The sequence below is a fragment of the Procambarus clarkii genome, chromosome 79 (genome assembly GCF_040958095.1).
Source record: "Procambarus clarkii isolate CNS0578487 chromosome 79, FALCON_Pclarkii_2.0, whole genome shotgun sequence".
Lineage (NCBI taxonomy): Eukaryota > Metazoa > Arthropoda > Malacostraca > Decapoda > Cambaridae > Procambarus > Procambarus clarkii.
This window is the reverse complement of record NC_091228.1, coordinates 642,582-662,218: the sequence shown is the minus strand read 5'-3', so window position 1 is coordinate 662,218 and position 19,637 is coordinate 642,582. Positions and strand designations below refer to the sequence as shown.

Genomic DNA, 19,637 nt, shown 5'->3' with positions numbered 1-19,637 from the left:
AGCTGTGGGAGTGGGGCGTCTCATCTTGGGCCACCAGCTGTGGGAGTGGGGCGTCTCATCTTGGGCCACCATCTTTGGGAGTGGGGCGTCTCATCTTGGGCCACCAGCTGTGGGAGCGGGGCGTCTCATCTTGGGCCACCAGCTGTAGGAGTGGGGCTTCTCATCTTGGGCCACCAGCTGTGGGAGTGGGGCTTCTCATCTTGGGCCACCAGCTTTGGGAATGGGCCGTCTCATCTTGGGCCACCAGCTTTGGGAGTGGGCCGTCTCATCTTGGGCCACCAGCTGTGGGAGCAGGGCGTCTCATCTTGGGCCACCAGCTGAGGGAGCGGGGCGTCTCATCTTGGGCCACCAGCGGTGGGAGTGGAGCGTCTCATCTTGGGTCACCAGCTGTGGGAGTGGAGCGTCTCATCTTGGGTCACCAGCTGTGGGAGCGGGGCGTCTCATCTTGGGCCACCAGCTGTGGGAGTGGAGCGTCTCATCTTGGGTCACCAGCTGTGGGAGTGGAGCGTCTCATTTTAGGCCAACAGCTGTGGAAGTGGGGCATGTCATATTCGGTCACCAGCTGTGGGAGCGGGGCATGTCATATTCGGCCACCAGCTGTGGGAGTTGGGCATGCCTTCTTGGAACACCAGCTGTGGGAGCAGGGCATCTCATATTCGGCCACCAGCTGTGGGAGCAGGGCGTCTCATCTTGGGCCACCAGCTGTGGGAGTGGGGCTTCTCATCTTGGGCCACAAGCTGTGGGAGTGGGTCGTCTCATCTTGAGCCATCAGCTGTGGGAGTGTGGCCTCTCATCTTGGGACAACAGCTGTGGGAGCGGGGCGTCTCATCTTGGTTCACCAGCTGTGGGAGTGGGGCGTCTCCTCTTGGGCCACCAGCTGTTGGAGTCGGGTGTCTCATCTTGGGCCATCAGCTGTGGGAGTTGGGCGGTTCATCTTGAGCCACCAGCTGTGGGAGCGCGGTGTCTCATCTTGGGCCACCAGCTGTGGGAGTGGAGTGTCTCATCTTGGGCCATCAGCTGTGGGAGTGAGGCGTCTAATCTTGGGACACCAGCTGTGGGAGTGGGGCGTCTCATCTTGGAGTAGTCTTTCTAACAATGGGTCCTCTAACATTAGGATGGTGTTCCACACCCGGATGGCTTGGTGCTGCAGTCTGATGTTTAGTGGCTGTATGTTCAGAAGTTCATGGAACTCCTGGACTGTCTGATCATATGGTGGACGGTGTTTTGCTGCTCTCCTTAGTGCCTTATACCGCACTGCTTGTAGCTGTTGCATGTTAGTTTTCTTTAAGGTGTTTAGTGGTACTGAGGAATATTTTAGATTCTTTAATTGGATAGGGTTATGTTGTCAGGAGGGGAGGGGGTGCCTGAGGGAGGGACGGGGAGGGGTACCTGAGGAAGGGACAGGGCGGGGTGCCTGTGGGAGAGACGAAGGGGGGGGGGGGGGTTTGATGGGGAAACCAGGGGAAGGGAGGGGAGGGGGAACTCGTTTCCTCCGGACAAGGTGAGGGAGAAGAGGCAGCTCCCACAGTCACTTGCTCACCGGCTGCCAGCCAGCCTGGACGTCTCGTTGCCTGTTGCCATGGCGTCCTACCACTGTCCCCGCCTCCTCTGTGTCCTCGCTCTCACCGCAGCTCTCACTCACGGGTGAGTAAACTCTCCTTCAAACACCCTTAACGTTACTAGTTTACATTATTCACCTTATTTGATTTTGAAGAAACATTTAGAAAGTTTGTGTAATTTTGACAAATAGGCGGAGCTCCTATATTGTTTCCCCATGATAGTGGAACATAGTTCAGGAACTGAACTCCAATATCCATTTAACTAAGAACTGTTGTCAGCAGGCCTAGTGTGGCCGTTCCTTTAGCGTAGTGGTTTTCGTCCTCGACTCAGTATCAGGGAATCTGTGGTTCGATCCCCAGACGGATCAGAAATGGTTGGGCACCTGTTCATGTAGTACTAAATAGGTATTTAGGAGTTAAGTAACTGTTGTGGGCAGTCTGTAACGAGTCGAACCTTCCTGTCCAGGGCGCTACCACTGAGCCACTTGTTCTTAGTCAGTATTAATCCACTTTGTTTCCTAGTTAAATTTTTCCTCAAGTATAAATTGTTACTTGATATATATATGTATACATTATATGTATATATATCGTCATACGATATATATCTGTAGTTTATATGTTTAAGTTTTGTCGGTAACTATTTGTAGTTCCAGCGAGTCAACTATTTATAAAGGTGCAATGTGACCATAGACAAAATAATATAATGTTGGAGAAAACTTGTGAGTTACATCAGTTGCGGGACGCATGTAAAACATTGTCATTCATAAACAAGATGTTTCGCGGCTGAACTAACGAGCAATTGGCCATTGTTTGTGGGTGGACGGCTCCTGGGGGTCCGTGCCGGTAAACAATAGCCCACGTGTGTCTTCACCCAGCTGGTACACCAGTCTGGAGATGAACACCTTCCCGCACCACCACCCACCAACCTCCAACTCTTCTCCAGCACCGACTCATCACATGGTTCATCACAAGACTCATCACATGATTCATCACTGGAATCATCACGTGATTAATCACGGGAATCATCACGTGATTTATCACTGGACTCATCACGTGATTCATCACGGGATTTATCACAGGATTCATCACAAGGCTCATCACGTGATTCATCACGGGATTTATCACAGGATTCATCACAAGGCTCATCACGTGATTCATCATGAGACTCATCATGGGATTCATCCCAAGATTCATCACGTGATTCATCACGGGACACATCACATGATTCATCACGGGATTCATCACAAGGATCTTCACATGATTTATCACGTGACTCATCATGGGATTCATCACAAGACTCATCACGGGACTCCTCACGTGAGTAATCACAGGACTCATCACATGATTCATCACGTGATTCATCACAAGACTCATCACGTGATTCATCATAAGACTCATCACGGGATTCACCCCAGGACTCATCACATGATTCATCACGAGAATCATCACGTGATTTATCACGGGACTCATCACGTGATTCATCACGGGACTCATCATGTGATTCGTCACTAGACTCATCACATGATTCATCATAAGACTCATAATGTGATTCATCACGAGACTCATCACGTGACTCATCACATGAATCATCACGGGATTCAACACAAGACTCATCACGTGATTCATCATGAGACTCATCACGGGATTCATCACAGGAATCATCACATCATTTATCACAGGACTCATCACGTGAATTATCACGGGACTCATCACAAGACTTATCACTGGACTCGTCACGTGATTCATGACGGGACTCATCACGTGATTCATCATGGGACTCATCAAGTGATTCATCACGGGATTCATTACGTTATCTGTTCGAATCCCACGTGTGTAAATGCTTCGTTCACGAAATATACTATTAATTGGGCACTGAATCTAAACAATTAAACTAACCAAACTTAGTCTATGCCTAACTATACACAGTTATATTTAAAGTTAAAAATTATCTTTATAAGTTAAAAATATATATATATATATATATATATATATATATATATATATATATATATATATATATATATATATATATATATATATATATATATATATATATATATATATATATGAGTTTTCAGTTGCATATTGTCCAGGGGACCATTCTGGCTTGTTCGCATATATATATATATATATATATATATTTATATAACAACAATTGGTATTGAACGCCTCTGTACCTCCTCTGTAATGAGAGAGTACCTCCTGGAGTTTGTAACATCTGTAGATTTGACTAAATGTAAACTCTGTCAGCAGAATTATTTGCTAACTTTGCGTCATTAAATAATGGAATGTGAAAAAAATCGCGGAATTCAGATACAACACCATCAATGGTGTCCAAGAAATGTTTAAGTACTTCATTCATAATGAGGTGCTGCCAGAAATCCTTGTGAAGTCTCCAAAGATTGCTTACTGTAGGTACAGCCTGCACATGACTGTAAAGCTGCCGTCCAGTTGGGTGGGTGTGGAGCACATGACTGTAAAGCTGCCGTCCAGTTGGGTGGATGTGGAGCACATGACTATAAAGCTGCCGCCCAGTTGGGTTGGTGTGGAGCACATGACTGTAAAGCTGCCGCCCAGTTGGGTGGGTGTGGAGCACATGACTATAAAGCTGCCGCCCAGTTGGGTGGGTGTGGAGCACATGACTATAAAGCTGCAGCCCAGTTGGGTTGGTGTGGAGCACATGACTGTAAAGCTGCCGCCCAGTTGGGTGGGTGTGGAGCACATGACTATAAAGCTGCCGCCCAGTTGGGTGGGTGTGGAGCACATGACTATACAGCTGCCGCCCAGTTGGGTGGGTGTGGAGCACATGACTATAAAGCTGCCGCCCAGTTGGGTTGGTGTGGAGCACATGACTATAAAGCTGCCGCCCAGTTGGGTGGGTGTGGAGCACATGACTGTAAAGCTGCCGCTCAGTTGGGTGGGTGTGGAGCACATGACTGTAAAGCTGCCGCCCACTTGGGTGGGTGTATAGCACGTGACTGTAATGCTACCGCCCAGTTGGGTGGGTGTGGAGCACATGACTGTAACTGTGTGACTCCCAATAAATATAAAGTGCCTCGTATAGTGACTGTTATGAGCCTCTTGTTGAATCACTTGTGATACAAAATATTATTTTTATGTGAATTTGTGTAGGTGATTGAATACGTACGTGTATGTATATATATATTTATAAATATATATATATATATATATATATATATATATATATATATATATATATATATATATATATATATATATACTTTTTTACAAAAACAAAATAAGAGTACCACCTCTGGCTGGAAGAAGGGGGACCCATAGCCTCGGAGGAAACCACACATAACGCATTGGAGGGAATGTGGGTCCCCTCCAATACAGTTTCTGTGTGCTTTTCTCCTACCACCCCCTTCCCTTTTTTTTTTTCCTTTATTGTGTATTTAAAGGTTACAAAACATACAAGACAAATGCCTAAAGGTTATGGATCTCTTGAAGCTCCTCCGCTTCTGGACAGGAACCGAGGACGCAGCAAGCATTTCCCCTCTGGATCGCCACACTGAGACGCTGAAATAAAAAACTGGAAGCCCTTGGGTCTCTGGTGACGTCAATGAGCTTGGACCCCAATTCCTTGAGAAATCCCAAGGCACTCTTGCCCCAGGGGCCATGCGTCTCAGACGCTATGGGAACAAAGAGGTATTGACCTCTATATATATATTTATATATATATATATATATATATATATATATATATATATATATATATATATATATATATATATATATATATATATATATATATATATAAGTATATTTTGGTAGCAGTCTTTCCTGTAGATATATATTATTAAATATGACCGAAAAAGTAAGATTAATAATTCTAACACGAATTTTCTCAATCTTTCGTACATTTCTTTTCACTGTTGGAGGTAATTCAAAAATCAATTCTCCAAAATTCATTTTTATTTCTAGTCTGGCGCGACACTTGAGCGCGTTTCGTAAAACTTATTACATTTTCAAAGACTTTACACATACACAACTGAATAGAACTTACATATCTCCGATTTGTTTATATCTACATTTGAGTGAGGTGGATGGGGTGAGGTGGCATTAATAGGGTATTAATTTCATCAACACAAGACAGAACACGAAACAATGGGTATTGAATGGAAGTGATTGTAGAAAGCCTATTGGTCCATATTTCTTGATGCTTTTATATTGGAGCGGAGTCTTGAGGTGGGTAGAATATAGTTGTGCATTAATTGGCTGTTGATTGCTGGTGTTGACTTTTTAATGTGTAGTGCCTCGCAAACGTCAAGCCGCCTGCTATCGCTGTATCTATCGATGATTTCTGTGTTGTATCTATCGACTCACAGCTGCTGCAGCAAATACCTGGAGACAAGACGGCTGCCTTGGGTAGACTGATCCAACTTCCATTACAGCAGTCCCAGGTCGACTCTGTAATCAGACACGTCATCAGTACTAGGGACACTCTAGGGCACGTCACTTACCGGCTCAGACCCAAACGCCCACCTATCCACTCCATAGATGGCGTTACTGTCTAAGCGCCACCTCACCAGAGGCCAGCAGCGGCTGTGTTATGAGCTGATCAAGACGGGAAACTAGCCCTTGTGGCTGGTATTTCCTGTCCTCACTTGATGGCGGCGGCCATTTGGAGGGGGTTTTGGGAGCTGACCCACAGATGGCGTGGTCGTCACTGCTCCGGGCTCGGACGCTGGGCTTGGGTCCGTAACACCATCCTTTTCCATCTCCGTTTTATGAGCTGTGGAAAAGAAGTTCCTGTAAAATAGTCTAATAGGGGGTATAGGTGTTGTGTTAGTTGTCTCTTCAGAGGTTGCATGGCATTTCACTTTCCTTCTTATGATGTCTTCGAAGAAACCATTGGAGAAGCCGTTGTTGACTAGGACCTGCCTTACCCTACAGAGTTCTTCGTCGACCAGCTTCCATTCTGAGCTGTGGCTGAGAGCACGGTCGACATATGCGTTAACGACACTCCTCTTGTACCTGTCTGGGCCGTCGCTGTTGGCATTTAGGCACATTCCTATGTTCGTTTCCTTAGTGTAGACTGCAGTGTGGAAACCTCCGCTCTTTTCCATGACTGTTACATCTAGAAAGGGCAGCTTCCCATCTGTTACGGCCCTCTCGGGTCGCAACCGGGTTCTTTCTCAGATGTTGTTAGAGGTAGGGTATCCGGCCCCAAGCTAGTAGTGGCTTTCAAGGGATGTGATCCGTAACGCAAGTAAATTAAAGGGGAAGGGAAATAAAGGCAAAAAATTAATAGTATAATTAATACCGTCACCATAAATAATATATAAAAGGTTACACAGGGGGGGGGGGTTAAACACTATTATATACAACGTAGTCTTCCTCTGAAGACTCTGGACGTTCACGGTGCTCAACAAGGCTAAGCTCTTAATCCTCTTGTGGCCTTACGATGAATCCTTCGATCATTTTGAGTCTACCCTGGCCACAGGCCAGCCAAATCACAGTTCCACTGGGGCCACCGTCGTGGAGGCCGTCAACCACAAATCCAGCCGGCAGCTGGCAGGTTCCAATCAGCAGCGCTGGTTAGGCCACTCCACGATCAATACTAAGGTCGCGAGCCCTAGTCAGGAGCCTCGTGTGATCCCACAGGTCACTCTCCTTTCCACAACACCCCAGTGGTTAAGCGTCTCCACCAGTCAGTCCCGGGTATGACAACCCCTCAACCGCCACTTCACAGGCAGGCTAACACCACAGTGTTCATCCGGGGGGGCGACTCACAGCTGCTGCAGCAAATACCTGGAGACAAGACGGCTGCCTGGGGTAGACTGATCCAACTTCCATTACAGCAGTCCCAGGTCGACTCTGTAATCAGACACGTCATCAGTACTAGGGACACTCTAGGGCACGTCACTTACCGGCTCAGACCCAAACGCCCACCTATCCACTCCATAGATGGCGTTGCTGTCTAAGCGCCACCTCACCAGAGGCCAGCAGCGGCTGTGTTATGAGCTGATCAGGACGGGAAACTAGCCCTTGTGGCTGGTATTTCCTGTCCTCACTTGATGGCGGCGGCCATTTGGAGGGGGTTTCGGGAGCTGACCCACAGATGGCGTGGTCGTTACTGCTCCGGGCTCGGACGCTGGGCTCGGGTCCGTAACATCATCCTTTTCCATCTCGTAAGTGAAACGCAGCACGGAACTCTGCTCAAACGCCTCCTTCAGCTCCTGCAGATGTCTGACATCAGGTACCTGTGTAAAAATGTCGTCAAAATACCTGCAGTATATGGCCGGTTTCAAGTTCATGTCGACTAAGACGTTTTGCTCGATGGTACCCATGTAGAAGTTTGCAAACAGGACACCTAGGGGAGAACCCATGGCGACCCCATCTACTTGCTTATACATGTGCCCATCCGGGCTCAAGAAGGGTGCCTCTTTAGTACAAACTTGGAGTAGTTATCCCAACAGACAAAAATATGAGGATACAACTGACGATTTACTATAAAACCAGAAAAACGGCTAGCCTACTCATGAGAAACTCTCCAGACACAAAGCAGAACGTTTTAAAAGAGACCAACGTCGTCTATGCCTTTAAATGCCCTCTTGGAGACTGTAAGCTCCAAAAAAAACAGTATATAGGCAAGACAACAACATCTCTTTCTAGGCGTTTAACGATGCATAAGCAACAGGGCTCCATTAAGGAACATATAATCTCTTCCCACAACCAAACCATCGCCAGAGAAATCCTAGTAAACAACACAGAAATCATCGATAGATACAGCGATAGCAGGCGTCTTGACGTTTGCGAGGCACTACACATTAAAAAGTCATCACCAGCAATCAACAGCCAATTAATGCACAACTATATTCTACCCACCTCAAGACTCCGCTCCAATATAAAAGCATCAAGAAATATGGACCAATAGGCTTTCTACAATCACTTCCATTCAATACCCATTGTTTCGTGTTCTGTCTTGTGTTGATGAAATTAATACCCTATTAATGCCACCTCACCCCATCCACCTCACTCAAATGTAGATATAAACAAATCGGAGATGTGTAAGTTCTATTCAGTTGTGTATGTGTAAACTAAAGTCTTTGAAAATGTAATAAGTTTTACGAAACGCGCTCAAGTGTCACGTCAGACTAGAAATAAAAATGAATTTTGGAGAATTGATTTTTGATTTACCACCAACAGTGAAAAGAAATGTACGAAAGATTGAGAAAATTCGTGTTAGAATTATTAATCTTACTTTTTCGGTCATATTTAATAATATATGTCTACAGGAAAGACTGCTACCAAAATATACTAATATATATATATATATATATATATATATATATATATATATATATATATATATATATATATATATATATATATATATATATATATATATATATATATATGACCGAAAAAGTAAGATTAATATTTCTAACACGAATTTTCTCTATCTTTCTTATGTTTCTTTTCACTGTTGATGGTAATTCAAAGATCAATTCTCCAAAATTCATTTTTATTTCTAGTCTGACGCGACACTTGAGCGCGTTTCGTAAAACTTATTACATTTTCAAAGACTTTAGTTTACAAACACACAACTGAAACTGAATAGCGCTTACACATTTTTGAGGTTTATATCTACATTTGGGTGAGGTGGATGAGGTGAAAAACGAACTTTCAACAATGGGTATTCAATGGGTATTAAATTCCAACACAAGACAGAACATGAAACAAACACGAAATTGTGTTGGAATTGAATACCCATTTGATAAGGAAAATCACTTGTGATACAAAAATATGAAAGATCACAGGTGGTCATACAAAAATCCATATTCTCTGACCGCTTAATCCTCTTTGACCATTCTAAGCTAAGCTATTCCTGTTTCTGGTTAATTCTTTCCCTAGGGATGGGTTGGTCAGGTGTCGGCCTTTATATCCTTCCCCTTCTCCCTTCTCCTCTAGTCAGTGTGGTGTTGACAAAGGCTTTAACAAGCCGAAACGTTCACCTCCTTTCATATTTCTTTGTGAATTTTCCGCATAAAATGACCGCATAAAAGTGTTTTGTGATCATCAATTGCATATATATATATATATATATATATATATATATATATATATATATATATATATATATATATATATATATATATATATATATATATATATATATATGCGAACATGCCTGAATGGTCCCCAGGACATATGCAACTGAAAACTCACACCCCAGAAGTGACTCGAACCCATACTCCCAGAAGCAACGCAACTGGTATGTACAAGACGCCTTAATCCACTTGACCATCACGACCGGACATAATGAGGTGATAGCCGAGGCTATTTGAACCACCCCACCGCCGGCACTCGGATAGTTATCTTGGGCATAGCATTTTACCAAATCACCTCATTCTTTGGGGCAACACCCCCACCGCCGGCACTCGGTGGTGGGGGTGGTTCTACATACCAGTTGCGTTGCTTCTGGGAGTATGGGTTCGAGTCACTTCTGGGGTGTGAGTTTTCAGTTGCATATGTCCTGGGGACCATTCAGGCTTGTTCGCATTTGTGTTCCTCACGTGTTGCCCCAAAGAATGAGGTGATTTGGTAAAATGCTATGCCCAAGATAACTATCCGAGTGCCGGCGGTGGGGTGGTTCAAATAGCCTCGGCTATCACCTCATTATGTCCGGTCGTGATGGTCAAGTGGATTAAGGCGTCTTGTACATACCAGTTGCGTTGCTTCTGGGAGTATGGGTTCGAGTCACTTCTGGGGTGTGAGTTTTCAGTTGCATATGTCCTGGGGACCATTCAGGCTTGTTCGCATTTGTGTTCCTCACGTGTTGCCCCAAAGAATGAGGTGATTTGGTAAAATGCTATGCCCAAGATAACTATCCGAGTGCCGGCGGTGGGGTGGTTCAAATAGCCTCGGCTATCACCTCATTATGTCCGGTCGTGATGGTCAAGTGGATTAAGGCGTCTTGTACATACCAGTTGCGTTGCTTCTGGGAGTATGGGTTCGAGTCACTTCTGGGGTGTGAGTTTTCAGTTGCATATGTCCTGGGGACCATTCAGGCTTGTTCGCATTTGTGTTCCTCACGTGTTGCCCCAAAGAATGAGGTGATTTGGTAAAATGCTATGCCCAAGATAACTATCCGAGTGCCGGCGGTGGGGTGGTTCAAATAGCCTCGGCTATCACCTCATTATGTCCGGTCGTGATGGTCAAGTGGATTAAGGCGTCTTGTACATACCAGTTGCGTTGCTTCTGGGAGTATGGGTTCGAGTCACTTCTGGGGTGTGAGTTTTCAGTTGCATATGTCCTGGGGACCATTCAGGCTTGTTCGCATTTGTGTTCCTCACGTGTTGCCCCAAAGAATGAGGTGATTTGGTAAAATGCTATGCCCAAGATAACTATCCGAGTGCCGGCGGTGGGGTGGTTCAAATAGCCTCGGCTATCACCTCATTATGTCCGGTCGTGATGGTCAAGTGGATTAAGGCGTCTTGTACATACCAGTTGCGTTGCTTCTGGGAGTATGGGTTCGAGTCACTTCTGGGGTGTGAGTTTTCAGTTGCATATGTCCTGGGGACCATTCAGGCTTGTTCGCATTTGTGTTCCTCACGTGTTGCCCCAAAGAATGAGGTGATTTGGTAAAATGCTATGCCCAAGATAACTATCCGAGTGCCGGCGGTGGGGTGGTTCAAATAGCCTCGGCTATCACCTCATTATGTCCGGTCGTGATGGTCAAGTGGATTAAGGCGTCTTGTACATACCAGTTGCGTTGCTTCTGGGAGTATGGGTTCGAGTCACTTCTGGGGTGTGAGTTTTCAGTTATATATATATATATATATATATATGACCGCATATTCTGTATTTATTATTTTCTGGTTTAGGGCTTCTATCCCTCTAACTATTTTCTTAGCATCAGGGCTTAATTGAAATAGGAGTTCTCCAAAACTCATTTTCGTACTTTTAAGGTGAAGAAAAGAAGTGATTTACTATAGAGTGTATTACACTTATTTGTATAATTTGCACGACGTTTCGAACCTCCATGGTTCATTCTCAAGTGAACAGATCTTACAATACTAGTTGATTTTATACCCGCATTAGGTCAGGTGATAATACAATGAAGGTGAAAACATGGGGGGATACATAAGGGATAAACATAGGGGCTGCAGAAGGCTTATTGGCCCATACGAGGCATCTCCTATCTAAACACAAAGATTAATCCAGTGTAATTGGCCTGTTATGTTGGACATTGTCTTCTGTGTTGGCATCGATATGTTCTTGTCTTGTCCTTACTCTCATGGTGGGTAGAGTAAATAGTTCCGTGATTTGGGTGTTCATGGTAGGTCGCTCTATTCTTATGTGAATTGCCTCAAGAATTTGTAATCTTCTTGAATCTTGGGTTTTGTCTATTATGCAAGTATTCTTGTTCAACATTTCTCTTGTTAGAGTAATGTCATGGGCTTGTCTCATGTGATTCCTAGGGGCACCAGATTGAAGATGGCATGTCAAACGCCTCGTCAGCTTGGTCGACGTCATACCTATGTACTTACATTGAAGGTTACATCCTTCGTGGGGGCAAGTGTACATGTATACAACGCTTGACTGCTGTAGAGGGTTCTCCGTCGGCTTCGGGCTGTTTTTGATAAGGAGTTCGGAAGTCTTCTTGGTTTTGTAGAATATTATCAGGTTTATGTTTTGGTTAGGAGTAGTGCTTTTTACTCCTTTACGGATTATTTCTTTCATTATTCTTTCCTCTTTTATATGTTCACTGTGCATGGTTGATTTGTAATATAATTTTATTGGGGGTGTTGTGGTTTCTGTTCTAGGTTCTGAATTATACCAACGGTCCAAGTGTCTTCTTATAGCAGCGTTTATTTCCGCGTTGCTATATCCGTTGTTCACCAATACTTGAGTTACTCTTTCAAACTCTCTACTCACGTTGCTCCATTCAGAGCAGTGGGTAAGCGCTCGACGAATATAAGCATTGAGAACACTGGCTTTGTATCTTTGGGGGCACTCACTTCTACCGATCAGGCATAATCCTATGTTGGTGGGCTTGGTATATACGTTGGTGCTTAAAGAGGTTCCTGTTTTTGTTATTAGTACATCCAAGAATGGCAGACTGTTATTTTCACTATTTTCATGTGAAATCGGAGTACTGACTCTCTCTCTAGGTGTCTTTTTGGTTCTCCTAACCAAAACATAAACCTGATAATATTCTACAAAACCAAAAACCAAGAAGACTTCCGAACTCCTTATCAAAAACAGCCCGAAGCCGACGGAGAACCCTCTACAGCAGTCAAGCGTTGTATACATGTACACTTGCCCCCACGAAGGATGTAACCTTCAATGTAAGTACATAGGTATGACGTCGACCAAGCTGACGAGGCGTTTGACATGCCATCTTCAATCTGGTGCCCCTAGGAATCACATGAGACAAGCCCATGACATTACTCTAACAAGAGAAATGTTGAACAAGAATACTTGCATAATAGACAAAACCCAAGATTCAAGAAGATTACAAATTCTTGAGGCAATTCACATAAGAATAGAGCGACCTTCCATGAACACCCAAATCACGGAACTATTTACTCTACCCACCATGAGAGTAAGGACAAGACAAGAACATATCGATGCCAACACAGAAGACAATGTCCAACATAACAGGCCAATTAGACTGGATTAATCTTTGTGTTTAGATAGGAGATGCCTCGTATGGGCCAATAAGCCTTCTGCAGCCCCTATGTTTATCCCTTATGTATCCCCCCATGTTTTTCACCTTCATTGTATTATCACCTGACCTAATGCGGGTATAAAATCAACTAGTATTGTAAGATCTGTTCACTTGAGAATGAACCATGGAGGTTCGAAACGTCGTGCAAATTATACAAATAAGTGTAATACACTCTATAGTAAATCACTTCTTTTCTTCACCTTAAAAGTACGAAAATGAGTTTTGGAGAACTCCTATTCCAATTAAGCCCTGATGCTAAGAAAATAGTTAGAGGGATAGAAGCCCTAAACCAGAAAATAATAAATACAGAATATGCGGTCATATTCAATGAAACATGTTTGAAAGAAAACCTGCTGCCAGTATACACCAATATATATATATATATATATATATATATATATATATATATATATATATATATATATATATATATATATATATATATGTCGTACCTAGTAGCCAGAACGCACTTGTCAGCCTACTATGCAAGGCCCGATTTGCCTAATAAGCCAAGTTTTCCTGAATTAATATATTTTCTCTAATTTTTTTCTTATGAAATGATAAAGCTACCCATTTCATCATATATGAGGTCAATTTTTTTTATTGGAGTTAAAATTAACGTAGATATATGACCGAACCTAACCAACCCTACCTAACCTAACCTAACCTATGTTTATAGGTTAGGTTAGGTTAGGTAGCAGAAAAAGTTAGGTTAGGTTAGGTTAGGTAGTCGAAAAACAATTAATTCATGAAAAATTGGCTTATTAGGCAAATCGGACCTTGCATAGTAGGCTGACAAGTGCGTTCTGGCTACTAGGTACGACATATATATATATATACATATATATATATATATACATATATATATATATATATATATATATATATATATATATATATATATATAATATATATATATATATATATATATATATATATATATATATATATATATATATATATATATATATATATATATATATATACATATATATATATGTCGTACCTAGTAGCCAGAACGCACTTCTCAGCCTACTATGCAAGGCCCGATTTGCCTAATAAACCAAGTTTTCCTGAATTAATATATTTTCTCTAATTTTTTTCTTATGAAATGATAAAGCTACCCATTTCATCATATATGAGGTCAATTTTTTTTATTGGAGTTAAAATTAACGTAGATATATGACCGAACCTAACCAACCCTACCTAACCTAACCTAACCTATGTTTATAGGTTAGGTTAGGTTAGGTAGCAGAAAAAGTTAGGTTAGGTTAGGTTAGGTAGGTTAGGTAGTCGAAAAACAATTAATTCATGAAAAATTGGCTTATTAGGCAAATCGGGCCTTGCATAGTAGGCTGACAAGTGCGTTCTGGCTACTAGGTACGACATATATATATACATATATATATATATATATATATATATATATATATATATATATATATATATATATATATATATATATATATATATATATACATATATATATATATATATATATATATATATATATATATATATATATGTCGAACCTAGTAGCCAGAACGCACTTCTCAGCCTACTATGCAAGGCCCGATTTGCCTAATAAGCCAAGTTCTCATGAATTAATTGTTTTTCGACTACCTAACCTACCTAACCTAACCTAACCTAACTTTTTCAGCTACCTAACCTAACCTAACCTATAAAGATAGGTTAGGTAGGGTTGGTTAGGTTCTGTCATATATCTACGTTAATTTTACCTCCAATAACAAAAAATTGACCTCATACATAATGAAATGGGTAGTTTTATCATTTCATAAGAAAAAAATTTGAGAAAATATTATAATTTATGAAAACTTGGATTATTAGGCAAATCGGGCCTTGCATGGTAGGCTGAGAAGTGCGTTCTGGCTACTAGGTACGACATATATATATATATATATATATATATATATATATATATATATATATATATATATATATATATATATATATATATATATATATATATATAATATATATATATATATATATATATATATATATATATATATATATATATATATATATATATATTGTTGGGGTTTCACCTCTCTATTATTCTCTACCCTTACTCTGGGGTGAGCAGTAGTTATGCTCAAGGTCACTCACCGTAGCCCTGCGGGTCTTCACTCGATCCTCACGGCGCCACTGCACGCCAGGAGAGTCTCCCAGTCAATCTTAACGGCCTCTTATTAAGAAAGAGTGAGAACACGGCTCAAGCACTTGACTATCGTGTGCCCTCCCCAACAATCGGGCTCTACGGTTAACCACAAGGTCGCCAACTGGTGTTTTAGGTGGCCAGTAACACCATCAGTGGACTGGTGGAACTAGTGGTAGCCTTGGCAAGGTCACACTCAAAAGATCAGGAATCAGGCAGGTACTTATTGTTATCACTCAATGCTTACCAGTATAATATAGCCACAAGATCAATGGAGGGGATGATATAAACACAAAGATAATTTTGTATTTTACTTAAAATGTATGAAAGATGTCACAAAGGCTAAACAGCAACAAATAAATCAATAAATCAACTGATCCTGACGCGGCCGGAAGTTCCCACGAATAGTCTGCGATCATTAGGTGGCAACACCTCCCCCTCCTCATCAAGTGTCAAGAACAGCTGATCGCCTGGCCCGCGCGCAGAAGCTCTTTGCTTGTTTTCAGATTCACGCGCGCTGTTTCCTTAAGTTCTCCAATATTACTATGAAATTCGCACACTCGATATTGGCTACAACAACACATATCACTGGGTTACACTGTACTCAGGCTCAAACAGTCTTTTCTACAATCAATGCTATAATGACTCACTGTAATGGCCTTACACTGTTATTCATCCAACAATATATTATGAAATATTAACACTGGAGTTTTCATTACTTTCTCTCGTGGGCGATAACTCAATAATTCACTGTACTCACAAACGACTTATCACTGCATGAACATAGCATATATAATGTAGACACATCAAATATCAATACATGGAAAATAAATGATTTCTGGGCACACAGCCTAACTTTCAAATACTGGCATAATATTATATATAATTTACCACTATATGTTCATATCAAAATCTATAGAAAGATATACACAACACAGTAAATTTATCACTTGTCCCTGGTGCCTGTACACACCAATAATCAACATGAATATTACAAGTACTCTTGATAGTACTGTCTAGCACACTAGTGCTTTACCGTGACATGGGTGAGACTTGCTCACGACATATAAAATCCTCAGGCTAGATAATATAGCCGAATAATATAGCTAACTAAAGGGGGAATGGGGAGGGAACTAGAAACACCTACTTCACCCTATCCTCCGATGAGAGTCGAGGTGTAGCTCCTGGTCCTCGTGTCGGGAACGCCCCCACACTACACGTCGTCGTGTCCTACCAGAGCCTCTCGTCGTCCCACCGTTTAGCGCGTCGTCTCCGTGCCTCCTCACTGCAGGTCCGTCCTCCTTCTTAACTTCTTGAAGGTTGGAGTCGGTCTCCTGGCCTTCGTCTTCTCCCAGCAACGGCTGTCGCCTACGTCTCAGCTACAGTCGTCCGGTTTCCCCAAATAGTCCTCTCTTCCTCAGCTACCCAGTGGCTCTGTCAGCCACTACGCTGTCACGAACTGGTGAAAAGCCACAGACGCCACATACATCACTGCACGGCTTCACTGCTTCTTGCACAGTACCTGACTGGAGCACTTGTTGCTCAAATAACCGTCAATTCCCTCTTCTGGTTCAACACATGAACTAGGGAAGACTTCTCAGAGTACTGGCGGACTTCAGGTGACGCGTAAATCCACGGGAGCGGGAAACAACTGTCCAACTGACAGGACCATTCGTCGCACGTCTGACCTCTATGACGTGTCGTGTCTGACTGCTGACTGCTGGGCCCCCTTCCTTCGTGACGTCACTTTCGCTATGGGAAGTTTTCATTGGCTCCCGGTGCCACATTGCTGTCGGTGACCAATCCGGTGCCACTGACGTCACATGGTTTTGGCGGGAGATCAGGGAGGTAAGCGCCATCTTGGCTCCCTAAAGGGCCTAAACCACAGGCCAAAATATTACTATTTCATAAATTTCTCGGCTCTCCGAGAATACTTCACTCTCTCCCATATATCAAATTGTAGCCTGCAACGTAGAGAACGCTTGGGAAAAGCAGACATGACTCTTACTGCAGGCGTGGGAGAATTATAAGGGGGGGGAACTCCGTCACATACCCCTCCCCTTAAAATAAGAGTCATGTCTCGTTAGTGTATGCGGGATAGGGCGTCCGCTACTACGTCGTCCTTCCCCTTGATGTGCTTGACCTTGATCCTTGTCCGACTCTCAGTGCAGGTGAGACTGGTGCCGTCCGCCCTGGACCACTCACTTTCCTCCTCCGGGAGTTCTCGGTCCCTCGGTACACTCAGACACGTCTTCCGCTGGGTTTCTCGGGTATTCGTTCCGTCCTGCTTGGCGGCTCTACCTTCCACAGTGAAGAAAGGTCTCAGGCGGCCTGCGTGACACACCTGTTTCTTCCGGGGTCCATCCGGCTTCCCAATCTCGTACGACACTGGACTCAACCGTCGCAGCACTCGGTTCGGTCCTTTGAACCGCGACTTGGTCACCCTACCTTTACCTGGCAGCACAACCATTACTTGGGATCCGACCTGAAAATCCCTCGGCGCAGCTCTCCTGTCGTACCACTCCGACATCTTACGTTGCGCCTTCTTCAGGAGTTTCCTAGCCAGTTTCTTCGCTCGAGTGAGACGTTCTTTGAACTTCTGGACATATTTATTCACCGTTCCCACGGTCGCTCCTGGTGTCCATCGTTCCTTCAGCATGGACAGGGGACTTCTCACCTCGTGTCCATACACTAGCTGGAATAGTGAGAATCCTAGTGATTCTACCACCGCGTTGCGTATGGCAAATAACGCGGGGTATATAGCCTCATCCCACTCAGCCCCCTGTTCTGCGCAGAACACTCTCAGCACAGTCTTCAATGTGGAGTGGAATCTTTCGATCGCCCCCTGCGACTGCGGTCGGTAGGGCGACGATCGAATCTGAGTCACTCCCCATCCTGCCATCGTCTGTCGGAACCACTTCGACTGAAATATGCTTGCGCAGTCTGTCTGGATCTCTTTGGGCATCCCCACCCACGAGAAAAATCGCTGCAGTTGGCTGGCTACTCCTTGCGATGTTAAACGTCGCATCGGGACGGCTTCCGGAAACCTGGTGGATGTACACATTATTGTCATTAGGTAGGTGTTCCCTTTCTTCGTTCTTGGCAAAGGACCCACTCCATCAACTAGCAGACGCTCGAAAGCAGGCCCAAACGCTGGAACAGGGATCAATGGGGCCTTCGGTATCGCGGACTGGCTCTTCCCTGCCCTCTGGCATGGTAAGCACGTCTTACAATAGCGCCTCACCTCGGCGTCCATACCTGGCCAGTAAAAGTAATCCCTGATCCTTCGCAGCGTCTTAGTCACTCCCAGGTGGCCTGCAGAGTCCACGGAGTGCGCTAGGTCCAATACGGTCGCTCTGCACTGGGCCGGCAACACTACCTGGCGCCTCGTGCTTAGAGACTCTTCCCCGGCCTCCACCCTCACAGGTCTCCACTGCCTCATCAGCATGCCATCTTGAAGGTAAAATTGAGTAGCCTTCTCAGGGCCAACACGTCCTCCTTGGGCCTCACTAATCAAATCGGGGAACTCCTCCTGCTGCATCTGTCCAAGACGAGTGCGGTCTACCCCTAGAGAACTGGTGAGGGTCACCTGCAACTCACCATTTGGGCTGTCTTCGCCCTCCGCTCGTTCTCCGGGTTCTACGAAGAGGTGATCTATTCCCAGGCTGTCAGTCGTCTCCTCAGCCTCATCAGATCCACCAATTCCTTGTTCTTCGCGTCGTCTTGGTATCACAGCACAAACTGGGAACGCCACCGGTGCGATTCCCTTCTCGCCCCCACAGGCGTTCCACTCTCCGCCTGTCTCCTTGTATTGTTCTAGGCATTCTTCGCCTTTCACAAGATTCGGAAGGACATATCCTCCACACGCGTCATTCCCCAAGATGACCTGCGCCTCCATCTTGGGCATTGATGTACAGACTCCCACCACTAGGGTCTGGCAGCCATAGTCGGAATTTACAGTTACCTGGTGTAGGGGCATCCTCACTGGGCCTCCCACAGTGGTCACACTTCCCACCCCCACACTGGTATTTTCGTAACCCACGGGGAACAGGGTTTCACTCACCAGGGTAAAATCAGCCCCAGTGTCTCTTAAGATCTTCACGGGGATGGGGTCTGCGTCTCCCATCCTTACGGTTCCTTGACACACGAATGGGTGAACTTTCTTCTCCCCACTCAGCACGGGTTCATCCCGCAC

General features: G+C 44.1%; 1 protein-coding gene across 1 annotated transcript in view; it reads left to right on the top strand.

The window, feature by feature from the left end:
* The first annotated feature begins 1,513 nt into the window (after window positions 1–1,513).
* Window positions 1,514–19,637, top strand: part of LOC138357549 (pregnancy zone protein-like) — a 657,491-nt gene continuing 639,367 nt past the window's right edge. Inside the window, exon 1 of the mRNA XM_069314408.1 lies at window positions 1,514–1,644. Within this exon, the coding sequence (XP_069170509.1) occupies window positions 1,580–1,644 (65 nt within the window). The 5' untranslated portion in view covers window positions 1,514–1,579. The remainder of the gene's footprint in view (window positions 1,645–19,637) is intronic.